Genomic DNA, 21,877 nt, shown 5'->3' on the forward strand with positions numbered 1-21,877 from the left:
ATAGTATAGGCCTATGGACAATAGATTTAATATGATCGTTTGACACATTGCAGGAATGTTCTCTTTACTTCTTTCCACTGAAAGGCAATATTTGTGTATACACACACTGTATATGACTATCGTTTATCGCTTGCTGTGAAGTTGTTTGAAACATTTAACATACAAACTTGATTATAGGTTGAGAATAAACAACTTCCAACCAGCTAAGAAGTGCATAATGAAAGTTGTGAAATGCACTTTAAGAGCATATACTTCCATTCAACGAAGATGATGCCTGCAGAATGAAAGATCATGGTTTTTTAGGTAGAGATTGCAAGTAAAAACAGATTTGATTTTAAACAAAAAAGAACTGAGCAAAGTAGAACCTGAGAGTTTCTTTGGTTCCTCGTCGAACTTTGCAACGGATTGTTGGGAGCCCAAGGCGCTGGTGAGCTTCATACCGATGACAACCAGAGAAACCTGTACAATTATAATACATGTAAGTTCTACTCTCCGTGTAGAACTTTGAAACATATGAAATATTTGATATATAAAGTAGTATCCATGGGATATGTTCCCTTTTATCTCAGTCTTCTTCTATGGTCTTCGTTTTCTTTTGATGATTACTTCCAAAAGCAGCCAACAATCGAGTGGTTTAAAATTTAAGAAATTAAGTACATGAGCATTGGAGCACATACCATAGTAAACTCCATCAACTTCAAGCACATCGATCTGCAATTGCATATAATCAGCAAAAAACAAAAAAGACTTGGATTTCACCAAATAGTAGTTTAGTATTTACATGATAACAGCACACAAGTAATTAGAAAATAAGGAATTAAATTCATAAGGAAAATCCTATTATACATCTACGTACCATTGATGTAAACCAGATCCAGTATCTTATACTTTGTCCAGGTCAAAGTATCCTGGACCTTTGACTCTTATATACTGGGATTCAGACTGAGGTGCGTGTAAAAGGATACTTGGAAAATAGAATCAAGGTGATTATTCGTGATCAGGGAAGTATATGTCCTAGAATTGTTCTTTAAAGCATTCTAACCCATTGCATTTACGTACTGAAAGCAAACAAGAAACCAAAAAGAGAAAGGGTTACAGGCACTTGAAGTCCAATTTGTCGAATGCTGTCCATGAGTTCCTGGACTTTGTTAGGATCATTTGATCTGGTGCGCATTAGGGGTCTCCTAATCTTATCAAGTGGAAGCTCCAAGATCATTGGCCCCCCATTTTGTGAGCCACTACCCGGAGGAGCCCCTTTTTTCATTCAATTCCAACAAACAAGAACCAAATCAAATACTTGTGCAATTGTGAAATGCTCAATACTATTATGCCAACATCAGTAATCCCAAGGCTATTCCTTTCGAAAAGATATGATCTCATTAAAAATGTTGGAAAACAGAGAAAAGTTGAGTACCGTTTGACGAAGCATGAACGGAGAAGCTTCTCAAGTTGCCGGTGGGCAGTCGCAGAACAAAGCTGGCCATTGTTTTTTAGCCTCTCAGTCTCAGTTGTAGGTGTTGCCTTGTTGAAATGCCTTTTAGTCTTTTACCCATCCCAGCAAGAGACCTAGAATTTAATCAGAGCCACACAAAAATGTCCAAAAAAAAATCAGAACCACACCAACTTGTTAAGCTTCCATTATTGGAGTGGCCCAAAAACATTGAATAGCCCAGATCAGGCCTATCATCAGAACCAACCCCAGTTAGCGATTACTTTTTTTAGTTCACTTTCACAGTTTTCCCTTTTTAGTAAAAAACACCTGGGAGAAGCAGAAAATGATATTAGCCCAAAAATCTATGGCTGCTTTCACCTCTTTCTCTTTTCTTCGGTACTCTTTTATCTGTTTATATTTTGTTAATGTTAAGGACAGATTGATAAAGTATTGATTCTGGGTATTTGATTTGGACAGTAATTATGCAGCGACTGGAAGGATTGTTGCAATTGTGAGAGCCTCACCACGACTCTCTTCTTCTCCCACCTCCATCAATTTTCTAACACCAAATCACTCACGCAGGTATTTTTCTTTTCTTTTTAGTTGGCTGATCAATGAAATGGGGGTAAAGAGAAGGTTTAATTAGGTTCTAATTGTAGTTTTTTTGGTAGTCCAGCCAGCCAGAGAAGTGAAGAAAAGCTGTACAGATTATATGTTGAATTTTTATTGGCCTTTCTTGATACCTTCGAATCACTCTTTGTAGATATCTATGTCGTGCTAGTGCTACACATGATGAAGAGGCTGCGGCAAAGGCAGCTGCAATCAATGCTGATAATGGAGCTCCAACCATGTATGTATCATCCTTAACACCCTGCTTTGAATTCACATTCCAGTTCTAGCCCGGAATTTGTTATGTATTATGTCGTTGGACCTATATCCGTTTGGAATTTCATCTCCCTCTTAATAAGAGTTTCAGGAAAAAAAAATCATAACTTTGGGAATAACTTGAGTTTTAAGCAAGCCATTTGTAATTTTGAATTGCTAAAATTTAGACAGAATTGGTTCTGCTGATAACTTCTCTATGAAATATTGAAGAACCGGGTCACATTGATTCTGCTGTTTATAATTATACTGGTTGTTGATTCTTTTTTCCCTTCTCATTCAGATTTGACAAGATCATAGCTAAGGAAATTCCTTCAACCATCGTGTATGAAGATGATAAAGTCTTAGCATTCAAAGACATCAGTCCGCAGGCTCCTGTTCATGTTTTGGTGATTCCAAAGTTTAGGGATGGGTTGACACAGCTTGGAAAGGTGTGTTCTAGGCCTGTTATCTATCTAATTTGTTTTATTTCTGTTGTATAACTTGGCTGGACTGAATGTGAATTTTGCTGTTTTAATTGATTAAGTTTACCTTCGCAATCATATATACAAAAAAAAAAGTTCACCGTTTTCTGCATTTTAACCACGTGTAAATGATTCGGATGAACTTAGAGAAGAACTATCTGCGTACCTGATCCATAAACCTTGCTTCGGTTTTTCTTGAAGCAGTTTCCCTAGATGGAATACTGACCTGGTTTAAATTTCTGGTTACAATTTGTCAGGCTGAACAAAGGCATGGAGAGATACTGGGTCAACTTCTTTATGCTGCTAGAATTGTTGCTGAAAAGGAAGGCATTCTTGATGGGTTTCGGGTTGTTATCAATAATGGTCCTAGTGCCTGTGAGTTATTATCTTAAATCCATAGTTTTGACTTGTTTTGTAGATCAAGCTTCTCACTTGTGTTTATACCTCATTCTCTCTCAGGTCAATCGGTTTATCATCTTCACTTGCATGTCCTAGGTGGGAGACAGATGAAATGGCCACCTGGTTAAAGAGTTGAATTACTTAACGTATGCTTTTATCAAAAAAAAAAGAGAATTACTTAACCTATGCTTGGAACTTTATGCCTTACATTTCATTTGTTCTATCTCTACCCTCTTATATTCTCATTTCTAGAGTTTGAAATGGCCTAATGTACTTTGAACCTAAAACCTTGGAGAGATGATGAGAAGATTCGGTTTGGTGGTGAAGTTAATTCTTCCATTTCTAAAAAATCGGATCAGGTATGGAGCACTTGGCATTGGCCGGCTCCTATGGTTGGAAACTTGTGACAGGGTTAGACTAGGGCCTGAATAAAAAGCTAGAAAGGTAGAAGAGGATGGTATCATGTTAAGGGTGAGAATACAAGTTTGAAAACCCCTTTAAGCAAACCAACTTCAATCTGTGATTGATAACAATTTAGGGTAGAGGGTTATCATATAGCATTGGCTTCAAAATTTCAAATTTAGCAGTCTCCTTGTACATCTTTTTTGATGTCTAAATCAAAAATCAAAAGAATGCAATGAGATTAGACAAAAAAATCATGAAAGGGGAAAAAAAGAAGTAAAATTTGGGTTTAAAAGCCAACCTCCAGATTTGGATCTAACATATTCTTTAACGATAAGCATTTGCTTGACGAGTGAGAGTTTTTCAAATGAAGATTCTATGTTGCATCGCATTGCTGATTATATTCCGATATGACTGGTGCACAGTAGAACAGACTCTGAACTAGACACGGGGTAATTACCTACCAGACCCGATTACTTGCATCGGAATGATCTAAATACAGCCAGGCCCATTTTATTTCCACCTAATTTAACTAACTGCAAATTTGACTCCCAAACAATACTCCTTGTCCTCAAAGGATTAAAAAACTGTTGCAACTTCCCAACTGCCTATTAATCTGTTATTGATTTGCTTTTGCTTATGTATAAATACCCAATCAATGAACTCACCACCATTTATTCATCATATTCAAGTCCTTAGGTTGGGGAAGGTATCGGTCCATCACACTAGTACTTCAGTTACTGCCTGATTACTACGTTTTTTGGTTCTTGCGAGCTAATATTTGAGCAGGCTCTTTAGCCAAAGTTTATCTATTCAGATTACAAGAAGCTGATTTTAAGAGGGACCTGTTCTTTAGTTGGGATACATGACATATAGTATTCACACGGGACCCCACTAGAAGTTGCAAGGTGTATGCAACCTCTCCCACTTCGGCTATGATCTGCTCAGGAACAAAAAGCTTAGGTCACAGCTTAATGCAAGACCTTGTGGCTACTGTTTGCTGCCTGTATGATTGAAGTTTTAAATAAATCCACTCTCCCACATGAAAGAAAGACCGTCAGATCTCCGCTTGTTAGCCAAAATCTTCATTTTTGTTTTGAACCCATTACGAGTAAGCTTAAGCATCCTCAATGCAGCCTCTCTAGCCACTAAGGTTCTGTCTACAATGGCTATCATCAAGTCCTCCCTAGGTAAATAGTGGTACTCAAGTATAAGAGTGAGTAAAACTTAATTCAATTCGAAAAAATAAAATAAAAATTTAAATTTTTAGTCAAACGAATCGAATTATTTGAATTAATCAAATTATTTGAATCAACTCGAAATTTTTTGTTCCAATTGAGTTTGATTTTCGAATTTAAATAGACTAAATACCAAATTATAATATTTTATATTTTTACCTCAAACTCTCAAATCTCTTTATTTCTCCCAAAACTTTTACTTCCATCCCACCCCTTTTCTATCTCAAACCCATCCCCCCTCCCCCCAATATTTTTTGAATATCCCCCCCCCCAATTTTACTATCTCAACCCCCAATGTTTTACTCTCTCAACCCCCAAAACATTTTACTTTCCCCCAAAACTTTTATTTCTCACCTTTTATCTCAAATTAAAAATTAAAATCATCTAAAAAAATCTTTAAACCTAAATAGTTATAAATTTATCTATATCTACTATTTATATTATTAAATTAAATTTCAAATTTTGTACTATTTATATTATTGAATTGTTTAATCATTTTGAATATTTATAAATTTTTGTTAAAATTGAATTATTAATGATGCCATAAAATATTCGTATTAAAATTTTATATTGGTATCAATTTCACATTTTATCTTTAAGATAACTTTTATTAAAAAAATTATATTTTTTACATTTAATATATATTTTAATTTCAAATACATAATGACAAGAATCAGAAGATAACTGAAGCAACTAAGCAAGCAAAGAAGTTAACCCGTATATAACATATTAATAAATAAATTATGGGGGGATGAAAGTTAATAACAAATTTGATTACGGTGGACAAATTTGATTACAGTAGGTGACAGTGATTATAAGGACCTAAAATCATTTTTTTAAATTTAACTCAAACAAATATATTCGATTCGATTAGATTTGAACTCCATCTTACTCGACTTGATTCGAGAAAATTTTAAATCGAATTAAGATGATAAAATAGGATTCGTTAACTCAAAATTTTTTCATTCGATTCGATTCAATCAAACACTCACCCCTAATCAAGTAGGTGGGGACAGGCCATAAACAACCTCATAGGAAAATGTATTAATAGAAAAATAAAAGAATGCTAATTAAGTCGTAACTTGATTGGTAACGATATTATTGTTCATGTAAGAGGACATGGATTCTAATGCGCTCAGGCGTAATTTATCATCTTAGTTAAAAGTTGATAGAGGGTATGATAGTTCTATGCCATTTGTATAAAAAAAATAAGCGAGAGAAAGGATGTGTTATATCAGTATATTAGCTTATGGTAACCACTTAACCCATTGAGTTTTACCAGTCATGCACACCTATTGGCCACCTCAAGTTGGCCATCAATATGAGATTGGTAAGATGTTGACAGCTTCAAAGTAGTCATATATATATATATGTATTAAAATGTTCTTGCCAAAAGCTGATAAGAAACACCTTGTCCTTATCTGAAACTATAATCCAGGGTAAACCATGCAGCTTAAAAATGTGGTGCATAAACATTTGGGTTATAGATAGAGTTATAAAAGAAATGTGCATACTTTGACTGTCTATCCATAACTACTAAAGTCACATTATAACCATCAGATTTTGGCAACCCTTTTATTTAGTCCATAGTGAAGTCTTACCAAATCTTGCTAGGAATTAGTGGGTGCAATAACCGTAGAAAGCCAAGTTATCATACTTTTGCCTCTGACATATGTTGCATTCCTTTACTCTCTTCTTGATGTCCTCACCTATTCCTTTCCAATAAAAGGTAGCAGCAAATCTATTTTAGTACAGTGGACTCCAAAGTGACTCGCAGTAGAACTTGAGTGGAAGTTGTCAGTATGCTCATCCTTAAGTTCTGCCTTGTTGCTTACCACCAGTTTTCCTATACGTTTCAATAATTCGCCCAGCATACAGTATTTTGGATACTTCTCAGCTTGCTTAGGCAGCTCAGGTAGTAGCTATGCATTTTCTCTTCATCCAACCAAAAATCCTGTACTTTTTATAATAAATCAGTTCCGATTATTCCACTACATAATGCAACTTAATATTAGTTAAACATTAGATAATTAATTATTCAATATTTGCTTACATTTTGCTTTGCATTAAAAAACCATTGAGGACATAGAAAAATGATTTCAATGTATAATAAAATTTTATTTAAACCAATCTATTCGAAAAATAACAAGTATAAGTCGACAAATATACTACACTTAAGTCACTAGATCCTAGCAATCATCTCCAGGTGGATCCTAGTGGTCCTTGGAGACAGTGTTCGCACTTGGAGGAGTGTTCACACTAAGAAGCGAGTGAACAAACCATAGAAGCGGGTGGCCAGTTCTAGAATAGCCCGTTAGACGGGAGGTAAAGACTTGTCTTTAGGCATCCACCTGGTGCTTTCTAAGAGTGCCACGTTTCTAGCCAATAGCAACTCAACATGTCTCTTGTGTCACGGACCGCAGTTCAAAGCCCGTGACAAGCGCACCAAATGCATCCAATGGAGGTCTGTTGCTCAGATGGGGATCATTTGGCCTACGAGAACTGGCCCGATTCAAAGAGCTGTTGGACAGGCCTGTCACATTGAAGCCTGATGGGCCCGATAATGAAGATAGGACTAAGTAGTCTTAGAAGTTCTAATTGTACACAACTTCTAATTCTGTAAAGTTAGAGTCCTAATTGAATACAGCTTTTAATTGTAGCCATCGGTTTTGGGGGAGCTCAACTATAAATAGAGAGCCTCCCCCTCATTTGTACTCACTCCTGAATTGTTTCATTATTCTTTGTGAATAAGAATTGAGAGCATTTACTCAAACTTTTCTCTCAAGCGTTCTTGCTTTTGTTCATCTTTCAAAGATCGTTCTTAATTCGTTCTTCCGCTGTTCTTCGTGAAAACTTTAAGGGAATTCTGTTGAATCCTTTATTGTTGCGAGTTGAGCTGACTTAGGCGTTTTTACGGTTGAATCCATTATCGGTGGAAGTTAGGCTGACTTAGGCGTTTTTAAGCCAAGAAACTGCTTAAGGCCGCACGGATGTGTGGGAAAACTCCAGGTCCGTGACAAGTGGTATCCGAGCCAAGGTTTGAACCAAGTAATATTCGAGTTGTTGGTTCAAAGGCACCGTTGGGATGTCGAAAGAAGAGTTTGAACAAAGGTGGGCGAGGAAGTCTTTGAGGGAGACAATATCGGCAGTAGAGGAACGTGTGGGTAAACTCGAGGGATCCATGGCGGATGTAAAGGAGGCACTCGATGGGGTCGAGGATCGCATAATAAACTGGGAGGAGCAGTCCAGAGACTATGTAAAGATGTCTCTTGATTCCACCATAGACAAGGTAAACGAGTTGTTTAATTCACACAGGGATAAGCTGTCGGAAAGGAATGATACTCTCGAGGCCATGATGATGGCTTTGAAGGAGGAAACAATGGCCACGACGAAGGCTTTGAGCACAAGAATAGAGGAGCTCGAGGGAGAGCTGTCCTTGTGTCAAGCAGCCGTGGGGAAAGGAGTGGCAAATGCAGCACTCAGTAATGAGGATGTCCCAAAGCCGAAAGAGTTTGTGGGGACAAGGTCTGCATGTGATGTGGACAATTTCTTGTGGAGGATGGAAAACTACTTCTGTGCCAAAGGCATCATGGAGGATGCGGTTAAGGTAAACACTGCTTCAATGTTTCTTACTGACATTGCGCTTTTATGGTGGCGAGGTAGGACCACAGATAAAAGGCAAGGTGAGATTGGGACGTGGCAAGAGTTCCAATGCGAGTTGAAGGGACAGTTTTACCCAGAATTTGCCGAGGAAGAAGCTCGGGCAAAGTTGCAAGAGATAATGCAACGGGGCAATGTAAGGGAGTATGTTCAAGAGTTCAAGGAACTCATGCTCCAAACTTCAGATGTGACCGATGAAGAAGCATTGCTTGCTTTTCAAAAGGGATTGAAGCCGTGGGTCAGACAGGAGGTGGAACAAAGAGGTGTCCAAAAACTGTCGGAAGCCATGACGGTAGTTGAGTCCGTGGTGAAGCTTGGTCTAGGGAAAGACAAGCTTGGGTCTTCCAAGTCCGATGGAAGGGGCGTATGTGAAATGGATCACAAGGAAGATAGAGTTAATGGCAATGACAACGGCGACAATGGTGGTAATGGGAAACCACGAGTTGGGAAGAAGAAACCCAAGAGGAAAAGGGACAAGCTAAAATGCTTTCTCTGCGACGGTCCACACATGTTGAAAAAATGTTTGAAGAAATCCGCGCTTAAGGAGAAGCCGGTGGGTAAGGCCTTGGTACTTGGTTCGAGCGCAAGGGGTGTCGAAGCCAAGGAGGCCGAAAGCGAGAAGAAGCCAGTGGAGTGCTTCTTGTGTCATGGTCCGCATAGGTTGCAGAAGTGTCCGAAGAAGTCTGTCATCGAGGGGAACGATGGAGCAGACAATGAGCCCAAGAAGCTTGGTTCGAGCAAGGGAAAAGCCAAAGCCAAGAGGGCAAAGAGGAGCAAAAAGAAGCAAGTTAAGTGCTTCTTGTGCCGTGGTCCGCATGAGTTGCGGAACTGTCCAAAGCAAGCCGGAGTCGAAAGAAACGTAACGTCTGAGCTTGGTGAGTCGTCGAAGGGGCTTCCACCCAAGGAAGAGGTGAGTTTGTCATCTAACTTAGCGGATAAAGTTGCGATGAAAACAGTGAAGCTAGGACCAATGAGGCTCAAGTTGAGTGAAGTATCAGAGTTAGCCGAGTCATCGACAAGGCTTCCACCTATGGGAAAGGTAGGTGGTGCATCAGACTTTAAAGGAAAAGAAGCGATGCATGTGGGACAGTTGACCAGAGTAAATGCGATGAGCAGGACGGCTCGAGTTAAGAAGCGACAGAAGCCGAGGCAAGAATCCCAAAGAAAGGGAAAGGCTAAGGCGACGAGACGAGACCGAGGCGAATCAAGTCAGTACCATTCAGAAGTCGCAACGAGGGCGTTGCGAGAATGGGTGGGGGAGAATGTCACGGACCGCAGTTCAAAGCCCGTGACAAGCGCACCAAATGCATCCAATGGAGGTCTGTTGCTCAGATGGGGATCATTTGGCCTACAAGAATTGGCCCGATTCAAAGAGCTGTTGGACAGGCCTGTCACATTGAAGCCTGATGGGCCCGATAATGAAGATAGGACTAAGTAGTCTTAGAAGTTCTAATTGTACACAGCTTCTAATTCTGTAAAGTTAGAGTCCTAATTGAATACAGCTTTTAATTGTAGCCATCGGTTTTGGGGGAGCTCAACTATAAATAGAGAGCCTCCCCCTCATTTGTACTCACTCCTGAATTGTTTCATTATTCTTTGTGAATAAGAATTGAGAGCATTTACTCAAACTTTTCTCTCAAGCGTTCTTGCTTTTGTTCATCTTTCAAAGATCGTTCTTAATTCGTTCTTCCGCTGTTCTTCGTGAAAACTTTAAGGGAATTCTGTTGAATCCTTTATTGTTGCGAGTTGAGCTGACTTAGGCGTTTTTACGGTTGAATCCATTATCGGTGGAAGTTAGGCTGACTTAGGCGTTTTTAAGCCAAGAAACTGCCTAAGGCCGCACGGATGTGTGGGAAAACTCCAGGTCTGTGACACTTGCAAACTGCTGCTCATCATTGCTTCCACTCCCCAAGCGTAGTCGATTCAATCCAACATCTATTGAAAATGTTCTAGAAGCCTTCATGCACCTTTTCACATTAGGCAACATGTTGTAAGTACCTCCTGAGCTATCCATTGTCATACCTCTCGATCATTTCTCCCCTCGCACAACTCGTAAGTAGGAATGTTTCAAGATAGACCACTTTGTAACCTACCTTTCAACTAGAGGGAACAATTGTTATACCCCTACTCAAGTTAAAAATGTGGCATTTCTAGAAGGCACTGAATGGATGCCTGAAGATGATTCTCTTCCTCCCATCTGTTGGGTTGTCCTCGACTACTCAAGATCTCAAACTAGCCACCTGCTTCTTAGTGTGAACACTCTTTTCAAAGACCATTAGAACCCACCTAGGCATAACAACCTCATTATTTCTTAAAAGGAATAATAGAAAGGAGACCATTATGCAAATCCCTCAAGTACTCCTGGATGATAACCACCTTACGTAAACCACTATTAGGCAAGAGGTATCTCCTATAAATACCTTTCTTAGCGATGAAAAAGGGACCTTCTTTCCCATTAGCAACCTTAAGTACTTACTCCCTTAATTATCCTCACAGCCTACTTCCTCCACCTGTTGTCGTCCTTTGGCTCTCCGTCTATTTAGGTAAATCTGTCTTCTTTGTACTACCACCTTCTCCTCTCTAATTCTTCCCTTGTTGAGATTTGTATCGACAAAAATAATAAAATATCTTAATATAATAATTTCAGTCCAAGGGCCATTATTCAATCCCACTTTTCATCCAGATCTAGTGGCTAAAATATTGAAAAAAATTCATGATTTAATAAATATAATAAGTATGACTTATCTTTAATCTAAGGGCTCACATTAATTTACACTCAATCAAGTAATTCAATACACATGTTTAAGGGCATTTTCATAATATTACCAAAAATATTCACTTGGAAAATAACTATTTTGCTCTTTACAATCTTGGATATTCACATTTGAGCCATTTTTCACTTTTAATAAAATTGAAATCTAGTCCCATTGTTTCCCACTAATTCAATTTAATCCAATTATCTTTTAAATTTTACAATTTGACTCCTTCATTTTTCAAAATTTTACAATTTAGTCTATACCTTGGATTAATATCTCACAATATATTATGTGTTTCAAATTTCTCCAGTATCTAATAACCTTCTCTATTAACACTGATGTATCACATTTCATTTACTCGAAAAATATACTATGCATATTCCTGATATAACATCACTTCGATCATGGTAGTTTGTAGAGAATGTTACACGTTTAGAATTGTTAATTTATAACATAACTAAATATATACCTTTTTTTTTCTTCGGAATTTTAGATATTACCTATTTAATTAGATAATAATTACAAAAAATAAATAATTATCTCTAAGTAAAATAAAATTATTATTTGCTAACAACCTATTCCCAAGCAATCCTATTCCCCTCCTCCAATTATCAAAATAAAATAAAATAATTATTTAATTTTAACCATGTATTACGTTGAATTGTTAATCAAACATTAACAGAAATACTTAAAAGTCATTGCACGAAAATGAAATTTGAAAGCCTACATATAAAAAAAAACATAATTTTAATTGTTTTATATTTTAATTTAGTTTTAAATTAAAATTTTTATCCAAGTTTTCAAATTTTTAACTTTGCAAATTATAAACTACTAAATCTTAAATTCTCGTAAAAAGCTTACCTCGAAGTTGACAAAAAATGATTTAATTTATTCGCTTATTAAACATATTTAAATTATTTTAAAAAGAAAGTTTGTTAAAATTTAAAATTTAAAAATTATGTATTTACTTCTCAAATATATATACCAATAGATTAATCATTATAGTTTTTTTATTGTTTTCTAACATAAAACTCTTGTTCTTTTTTAATTATCGACATAATAATAAATTTAGCCCTCAATGTTTATCTATTTTATCATTTTGATCCCTATTTTTTGGGGGCCATTTTGACCCTCAAATTTTAAAATTTAGTCAAATTGCTTACTTTTGGAAAAAAAAACTGACTGAATTGTTAAAATTTTAACGACATTGATGTGGCCACTCGTGTAACAGTCCACAGATAATTCATAACAAATTTTAAAAAAAATACAAAATATTTTAAAAAATCAACAAATTTAAAAAAAGTTTAAAAAAACTTTTAGAAAATTTATCCATATTAGCCGTGAAGTATACGGGAAATGCAATATGAGCTACCATGTTAATGCTATTAAAATTTTTTAATTGTTCAGTCAGTTTTCTATCTAAAAGCAAACAATTTGACTAAAATTGAAAGGTTGAGGACCAAAATCATAAAATGAGTAAATGCTAGTGTAATAGTCTGTTTTTCAGTGGTGTCAGAAACAGTAGTTCTGGGGCCACAAATCTGATGAGTAAGTTTGTAAATATTATTATTTAATATTTACAAGTCAAATGTGATTTTAAAAAGGTTTTTGATTTGATAATTTATGATATATAAGTGATTTATTAAGTTTAAATGGTAAGATTCTAAGGTCAAGTGTTTTTAGAAAATGAGGTATCGGGACCTCGTTTCTATAAGCCGACCCATAAATATTCTTATAAATATTTACAGAGTGTTATTAAGGTTTTATTAAAATTTCGTTAAGAAATTTTAATATTTGGATAGTTAATTAAGGAAAAGGACTAAATTGTAAAAGCTAAAAAAAGTCAATTGCTATTAGTTTAAAGTGTTAATTGATTAAAGAATTTTAATTGGATGGCCTTAATGGGTAGATTAACCATCCTTAAAATAGTGGACGGTAATATTTGTGTTAAATGAATTGTTTTTATGTTAAAATAATTATTAATTTAATATGTTAAATTAACTACAATAAAAACCAAATGTTGTTTTATTTCTTTTATTATTCATCATTTTCCACGAAAAGAGAAGAAATAGCATGAGAAGCCATTTCAAAGGCTTTCAAGGTTCGGCCATGGCTATACCTTTCCATGGTAAGCTATTTTTCACTCATTTCTTTTAGTTTTTATGTTTTTGATATCGTTATAATTAGGTTAAGCTAGTCTGTACCTTCGATTTTGAAATTGTTAAAGATTTTGAATGTTGTCATTGATGAATTTAATAATTTTTATGTTAAATGATGAATTTGAAATATTAGTTATTATTTAAAAGTATTTTGTTAAGTAATTTTTGATGAATTTGTCGATTAGGGACTAAATTATTAAAATGGTAAAAATATAAGGATTTGTTGTGAAATTATTACAAAAATGGGTTTTATTTGATGCCATGAGCATTAGGATAAGCTTGAATTTGGGAAAAAAAGTTAAATTGCATGTTTTAAGCTCAAGGACTAAATTGAATAAAAGTAAAACTTTAGAGGCAATTTTATAAAAATGTCAAAAATAACTAAATTGCATAAAATACATTATTTTACTACCTGAGTTAATAGATTGAATGAAATTATTAATTTAGATCAAGATCGGGTGGAAAATCAAGGAGAATAAAAATTATCAAAATACCCCTGTACTTTGACATTTTTGCAATTTAGTTAGGTAAGTTCGTATGAATTGTATTATGTATAATTTTGATTAAATTTAATGTTAATATATGATTTTATTGAAAATGAATCAATATATATGTTATTATACAAGTTATCATGTTGTAAGACGACGTAAATCTAACGGTGTATTAGCGACCATCGAATATGAAAAGGGATGGTTTTGAATATCTATTATGAAAAGGGATGGTGACGACCATCAACTATGAAAAGGGATGGTGACGACCATCGATTAATGAAAATGGATGGTTTCGACCATCGAATATGAAAAGGGACAGTTACGACCATCATTTAGCACACTTTGTGTGAGCTCTGGTAAGGGTTCCAATTGACTTTACTATGAAAAATATAGAAAGGTATGATGTACCAATGATCAAAGTATGAATATTCATGTTTATGAAAGGTTTGGTATAAGTGATGCTATGTTATGTACCATATCTTACCATGTGATGATTTTGCTAAGTTATGTGTTTAATCACTAGCTTGTGGCTATGGTTAATGTTATGTTTATGTCTCATGTGTATGCAAATGAAATGGTAAGTGTTCAATGAGAACTAAGACATGTTTATATGAAACTCAATGGAATGGTGATACCTGGAAAAACATTATATGTTGTGATGGATGATAAATCCAATTGAATCATATTCAAGTATAATGGTTATCCATGTCAAATTCATATGAACCATGTTTAAATGAACTAACATGTTTTGTTGATGTGTTAAGGCTTATGCCAAGCTTGTGGATATGATTGATGTTTATGATTATACTTGTATTATGGATACAAAACGGATAAGAAAAGAAAATGAAACAGTAGGTACGTAGTTAGGATGTATTGTAACACACCTAACCCGAATCCGTCGCCAGAACAGTGTTACAGAGCATTACCGAAGTTTACAAAACAATTAGACAGAAATTTCACATCATATTATAGTCATCTCAGAAATCAATCAAAATAATACATTTTGTCCTATATATGAGCCTTGGAGGCCCAAAATACACATTAGAAACAAATCAGGACTAAATCGGGTACTCAAAGAATTTTTCAAAAAATATTTAAAATTTTCAAAGATGCAGAGGACACACGCCCGTGTGGCCAGGCCGTGTGACTCACACAGTTGTTGATGACCAAAAATATTTGGTTAGGTTTTTGGCAAATTGGGTGAGAAATGAGGCTTGGAAATAGCCCATTTTTGTCCAAACGGGTAGAGACACGGGCTTGTGTCTCAGCCGTGTGTCACACACGGCTAGGTGACACGATCGTGTGTCCCTTGTATCTTTAATTTGTAGAAAACAAAATGCTCACACGGCATAGCACACGGGTGTGTGGCCAGGCCGTGTGACTCACATGGTCAAGAGACATGCCTATGTCTCAGGCCGTGTGGGTATTCGAAATAGGGGCACACGACCGTGCCCCAACCTGTGTCCATACCCGTGTAAATCTCTGACTTGGGTCACACGATCAAGCCACACGCCCGTGTGCTAGGCCATGTGAGCATTTTGTTTTTTGCAAATTAAAGATACAGGGGACACACGATCGTGTCACCTAGCCGTGTGTCACACACGGCTAAGACACAAGCCCGTGTCTCTGCCCGTTTGAACAAAAATACGTCATTTCCAAGCCACATTTCTCACCCAATTTGCCAACAACCTAACCAAACATTTTTGAACATCAACAATCTATATCAAGGCATTCAACCAAGCCAAAACCAAATTTTATACATGGCATAACACTACAAATATCCAAGAATTCATACTTACCAAATTGACCAAATACTCATATATGCAAATTTATACTAAACATTAAATTTGAAACCAATCATCAACATACATATAATTTCACCATCATTCAACCATATAAACACATATCAAACATGACAAGGCTATATATATATACCAAATACAAGCCATATAAATGACTAATCTCAGCAAAATGTTTATATGCCAACATTGGCCAAATTAACCTATACATGCCATTATAACCAAAATTAGTTTACTATATGTACCGAAAAGGCTGATGGATAGTGTGAAGTAGCTCTGACCAACTTAGAACCAAATCGAGCTTTCGAATTACTATAAAACATGGAAAATAAAACAGAGTAAGCATTTAAGCTTAGTAAGTTTGTATAACATGGAATTTAACTTACCATTTATTCACATTTAAGGTAAGCATTCATAACATATCCAAATCAATTTGGCTAAAAGCCTATACACATATCCTTAACATGTTAGCCATGTGAATTTCATATAATATTCCATAAATATGGGTGAACATAATCACCAAGCAAGTTCCATATACATGTATCATTCCATTTCAAGTTTCAAAATATATCATGTAATATCATTTCTAGTAATAGTTCATGTCATTCTCATATAATCTCGTAACATAACTGTGTCCTTGAACCATTTAAAATATCGTTGGATACATAAGAAGTACACATAAAGTGTACAAAACTATAATCCATCAATTCATATTTAGGAATGCTCATACGAGCATGTAAACTGGAAGCTCTTTCGAGCCATATAACGGGAAGCTCAATCGAGTTGTATATCGAGAAGCTCATGCGAGCCATAAATCGGGAAGCTCAAGAGAGTCATTAATCGGGAAGCTCGTGAGAGCCAAATATTGGGATGCTCATAAATGATGTGGTGTGTCCGCAATACATGCAGGACCACAACCAATCCGGGAACCCTAATGACATGTCATTTGTATCCATCAAATTTTTAAGGTTCAAACGGGACTCTGTACTTGTCGGATATGTGATCAATAATATACAATTTAGTTACACGAACTTACCTCGATAAGTTTTCGTAGATACGAAGGCTACTAGTCTGATACTTTTTCTTTTCCCCGATCCAATTCTGTACTAGGTCTATCCAGATTGTTGCAGGCCAATTTTGGCCTACCACAAATTAAACCCATTTACAACAAAAAAACCAAAACCCACCTAACTTACCCAAACCCCAATCAGCCCACATCCATCTAAATTAACCCACACTTAGCCCACATTTAACCCTAGCCCTAACCTAAAAACAAAAAAAAAATAATAAATGAAGAAACCCTAGCCACCTAGCCACCTTCCCACTTGCGCCGCAACCACCCTCTGACACCACGCCACCGACGTCAGCCCATTTGCACCGGCCACCAACTCTGCAGCACCGCTCAACAGCACCTGCAAGCAATTAAAACGAAAAGACAGAAAGTAGAAAGAGATTTTTGTACAATGGCTATAAAAGTCGATTTAAAACTTTGTAAAAGGGTCGGTTGTTTTTATCAATACAAAGCAGTAAATTTCTAGAGTACAAAAACAGTCTTCACAATATCAAAAAATCAGATTCAAGCACATAAAGAAGACAACAAATAGCAAACACGAAAGGTTGTTGATTTGTTTTATTTCTTTCTTTGAAACTATGCATATACTTATAAATATTTCATTTTTATTTGTGTTCTATGTATATATAAGGTATATTAATAAGTTTTTTTTAAAAAAAAGAAAAAAAGCGAAAAAAATAAAACTTTTACCTTTTCGGCCACCGTGTACGGTGACCGACGGCGGCCGGCGACGTTGGCCGGCGGTGATGACTGGTCGGATCTCACCGGAGTAGAACCCTTCCTGCAGAGAAAAAAATAAAGAGAGGTGAGTTTTTTTGAAACATATGAAAGAATGAATTTTTTAAAAAAAATTTAGCCTTATATAGCCTCCCAAAACGACGTCGTTTTGGGGGCTGTCCTTTAACCCCAAAACGACGTCGTTTTGGCCTATACCCGATCCGTCCGACCCGACCCGCTAGAGGATCCACGTGTTTTTGATTAATGGGTTATTTATGCGCACGGTCCTTCCGCTTTTTCACTCTTTTGCAATTAAGTCATTTTTTATTTTCAATTTGGCCCCATAATTTTTTGCGCTTTTCAATTTAATCTCTGATGATGCGCTGCGTTTGAGGGGAAGGAAATATTGCTGTTTCAGTCCCCTTACGTTTCTCGCGTGTTCAAATAAGCCCTTTCTCTTTCTTTTTATTTCAAATTCGCCCCAAAACTTGATTTTCGCTTCGAATTTAGTCCTTTTTCCAGATTTAATTTGATTTTTATATTATTTTTGCCTTTTTTATATTATTTATTATTGTATTTGTCGTTATATTATTATTATTATTATGTGTTATTATATATATCTTTAATATATATATATGAATATATTTAGGTAATATTATTAACAATTGTATTGTAACATTATTATTATTATTTCTAATATGTATATATTATGTATATTTCTAATACTATATGGTATATTTCTAACACTATTATTATTTATATATATGTACGTATTTATGTAGTGTATGAATATTTTTTTTATTATCATTTATAATATAGGTATATATTGTATATATTGTATATATATTATGTATATATTTTTAATGTCATTAGTTATATATTTCTTATACTATTCCATGTATGTATTTTATATCATTTTATGTATACATTCTTAAATATTATGTTATATATGTATATATTTTTAATACCATATTATGTATATATTTTTGTACATAGTATTATTTTCTAATTACTTTATTTTAATATTCTTATTATATTATGTTTACGTATACATAGCGTTACTAATTTTCTTTTATTATTTTTATTTTCCCCTGTACATATTGTCGTTTATACGTTCTTATTATTACTATAACTATTATTTATTAGTATTTTACTATTACTATTATTAGTATTATTTTTTTTAAATCAATACTTATATGTATATATTATGTTTTTATAATACTATATTTTTTAATACCATATGTATGGTGTATATTCTTAATATTATATATTGTATGTATTTTCTTAATAACTATATTATATGTATATATAGTATGTACATATTTTTAATATTATTATGTATTTTTTAATATATATATGTATATGTGTATATTTATGTAATATTAATAGTTGTTTTTTAACATTATTATTATTTTTAATAGGCGTATACTATGTAAATATTTTAGTACTATAATATATATACATGTTTTTATTATATATATATTACGTATATGTATCTTTTTATTATTATATCTTTATATATGTCATGTATATATTTCTAATGCTATATTACATTTTTTACATATTATCTTATGAATATATATTATTTTTAATAACTACATTATGCACGTATTTTTAACGATATATTATATATATTTTTAATACTATGTATATATTTTTTATTCTTATTATTACTTATATATTTTAATACATACATATATTTATATATCATTATCATTGTTTATTATTATTATTATTATTATTATTGCTTTCAATACATATTGTATATACTTTTAATCTAGTATTGTATATTTTATATATATGTTCATTACTATTTCATGTTTACATTAGTACTATTATTATCATGTTTAGTATCATATGCATTATTTTTGTTTTATACTATTATTATCGTATATACATTGTTAATGTTTTATATATTATTTGCTTCCTATATTCTTAACTTTTTATTATTATTTGTCTGTTCCGAATTTAGCCTATTTGTTCATATCTTATTTCAACATCAATATAGTTTCCTTTTACTTTCTTTATCTAGAAATATTTTCATTCTTGTTTTTAACTAATTTCAATAAATAAGGCAACGCGCCGGTTTAACATTAAGCCATTGATTTCATCGCTATGTTGGGTGAATATCATCGGCTCATGTTAAAAACGGAACGCCCTTCTCAAAAGAAATTGAAATTTTAAAAATTCTCGTGTTTTGATCGGATCATGATTAAAATTTAAACTGAACTCGTATTTTAGAAAATTAAGACAACACATGTTTAATAAAGATACCAATTTTGGGCGTCGCGAGGGTGCTAATACCTTCCTCGTGCGTAACCGACTCCCGAACCCTATTTTTCTCTGGATTTTCGTGTAGACCCAAATTCGGCCTCCATTTTTGTTCAAGAATAAGTTTTCTTTTCTAAAAAGAATGATTTATTAGGTGTCTGATCACACCTAGAAAAAAGATCAATGGCGACTCCTTTTCTCTTTAAAACCGAAATTCTATTTTCAAAATTTTAAATAATCGCCTCAATTAGTGACCCAAAGAAAATTTTTTTACGTCGCTACACAGATCTATACGAATGAATTTAACTCAATTTAATACAATTCATATTCAATTCAATCCAATACACATCTTTGGTAAAATTACTATTTTGCCCCTATACTTTTAATTAATTACAATTTAGTCCGTAGGCTCGGAAAATGAAATTCATACAATTTAATCCTTATTTCAACTCCAACTGATTTTTATAAATATCAATAGTAGCTCATATTTTTCACCCAATTTAGAAGTTTTCCATAAATTTTTTATCTTTTCAATTTAGTCTTTAAATCATAATTTCATCAAAATTCTCTTTACAAAAGTTATTTATCTAACAACCTTTCATTTTCTACCATAAAAATTCAAAATTCAACTATACTCATCCATATAAAAACCCTAATACTTTAACAGTTTTACAAATTAATCCCCGAGATAGCTAGATTAAACGATTATGATATCGGAAACATAAAAACCATTAAAAACAGGACAAGAATACTCACCTAATTAAGCAAAATAAGCTTGTCTATCTTCAAGCTTCCATATCTAGAGTTTCCATGTTTTATTTTAGGACAGATGATGAAAATGATGAAAATTTGTTTTATTTTATTTATTTATCATCATTTTATCATTTACTTTTCAAAATTAACCTTAATAATTTACTAAATTCCAATGATGAATAATCATCCTTATCTACTAACTCCTCTAAATGGTTTATTTGCCACATAAGGACCTCCAATTTTAAACTCCATAGCTATTTGATACCTTTAGCTACTAGAATTTAACTTTTGCACTTTATGCAATTTGGTCCTTTTTATCAAGCTAGACATGTAAACGGTAAAATTTCTTAACAAAATTTTCATACGATATTTCTATCATACTGTAGACCATAAAATAATATTAAAATAAATTTTCTTCAGAATTTGGATTTATGGCCCCTAGACCACTGTTTCGATTTCACTGAAAACGAGCTGTTACATGTATTATGATGTATTATATGTGAGAAAATTGCTAATGCTATGGATGTATACATTGAATCAAGAGTTAATAATGTTGTTTAGGCTTATGATAAGCATTGGGGATGAAATGGAAAGTAAGTAAATAGAAAGATGTAATCTTATAAAAGGGATTGATGATATATATTATGTCTTATGAAATCCTATCATGTTATGAATGGTCAATAAATATGCGACATTAATAAACTTACTTATTTGTGAGTTTATGATCATATCGATTTATGAATCTTATAGCATTGGCACAGATTTATGTTTATTCTATAAATTTTAATATTGAAATGGAATATTATGCTTAAAGTTTATATGAGCTAACTAAGCATTCATTGCTTACGTAGTTTTCTTTTACCCTATAAATTATCGGAAGTTCGATCAGGTTGAAAGCTAGTTGAAGATCCATCACACTATCTATCGATTTAATCGGTAGTTTTTTTAAGCTTTGGTCGAGGTTATAATGGTATGTATAAGTGTTCTGTGCTTGATGACATGACCACTATGTTTGGCTTGTAAATATGGTTTTATGATTGATGAAATTTTGGCATTTTTGGGCTTGATGGTTAATGTTGAAATGGTTTAGTGATGATATGTTTTGAATGGCCAAATTGGTATGTTTGTGTGTGATATTGGCATGTAATGTTGCTTTGAATTTGTGAAACTTATGTTATTTTGATGCCTTGATGGTTGGTGTGCTTTTGGCACTTTGATGCTTAATGGTTGGTGTTATATGATAAAATTGATGCATGATTTTATGCCTAAAGTGGTATGTGTTGGCACGTTTGCAAAGTAATCATTTAATCAAATATGTTTGGTTTAATTATGACCATTTGGACCTAAATTTGATATTTATATATATTGGATGTTGGAACCAT

General features: G+C 33.9%; 2 protein-coding genes across 2 annotated transcripts; one reads left to right on the plus strand and one right to left on the minus strand.

The window, feature by feature from the left end:
• Positions 1-47: 47 nt before the first annotated feature.
• Positions 48-1,554, minus strand: LOC107928688 (sulfiredoxin, chloroplastic/mitochondrial). Its single transcript, XM_016859942.2, has 5 exons — positions 1,415-1,554; positions 1,097-1,254; positions 678-711; positions 366-459; positions 48-274 (listed from the first exon to the last, which is right to left on the minus strand). Exons 1-5 carry the CDS (start codon positions 1,482-1,484, stop codon positions 259-261), a joined length of 372 nt encoding a protein of 123 aa, XP_016715431.1. The 5' UTR covers positions 1,485-1,554; the 3' UTR covers positions 48-258.
• Positions 1,517-3,503, plus strand: LOC107928675 (14 kDa zinc-binding protein). The gene is made up of 6 exons (XM_016859932.2): positions 1,517-1,828; positions 1,910-2,014; positions 2,196-2,282; positions 2,598-2,745; positions 3,036-3,153; positions 3,238-3,503. Exons 1-6 carry the CDS (start codon positions 1,776-1,778, stop codon positions 3,303-3,305), a joined length of 579 nt encoding a protein of 192 aa, XP_016715421.1. The 5' UTR covers positions 1,517-1,775; the 3' UTR covers positions 3,306-3,503.
• The last annotated feature ends 18,374 nt before the right edge of the window (positions 3,504-21,877 follow it).

The sequence above is a fragment of the Gossypium hirsutum genome, chromosome A12 (assembly GCF_007990345.1).
Source record: "Gossypium hirsutum isolate 1008001.06 chromosome A12, Gossypium_hirsutum_v2.1, whole genome shotgun sequence".
Classification (NCBI taxonomy): Eukaryota; Viridiplantae; Streptophyta; class Magnoliopsida; order Malvales; family Malvaceae; genus Gossypium; species Gossypium hirsutum.

Bases quoted from the DNA above. Each gene is read 5' to 3' on its own strand.
- LOC107928688 (XM_016859942.2), bottom strand. From the start codon at position 1,484: ATGGCCAGCTTTGTTCTGCGACTGCCCACCGGCAACTTGAGAAGCTTC. The intron at 712-1,096 runs GTAACCCTTTCT...ATGCAATTGCAG, and splicing joins AAATTGGACTTCAAGTGCCT to ATCGATGTGCTTGAAGTTGA. The intron at 460-677 runs GTATGTGCTCCA...ATAATTGTACAG, and splicing joins AGTTGATGGAGTTTACTATG to GTTTCTCTGGTTGTCATCGG.
- LOC107928675 (XM_016859932.2), top strand. From the start codon at position 1,776: ATGATATTAGCCCAAAAATCTATGGCTGCTTTCACCTCTTTCTCTTTT. The intron at 2,015-2,195 runs GTATTTTTCTTT...CACTCTTTGTAG, and splicing joins ACACCAAATCACTCACGCAG to ATATCTATGTCGTGCTAGTG. The intron at 3,154-3,237 runs GTGAGTTATTAT...ATTCTCTCTCAG, and splicing joins CAATAATGGTCCTAGTGCCT to GTCAATCGGTTTATCATCTT.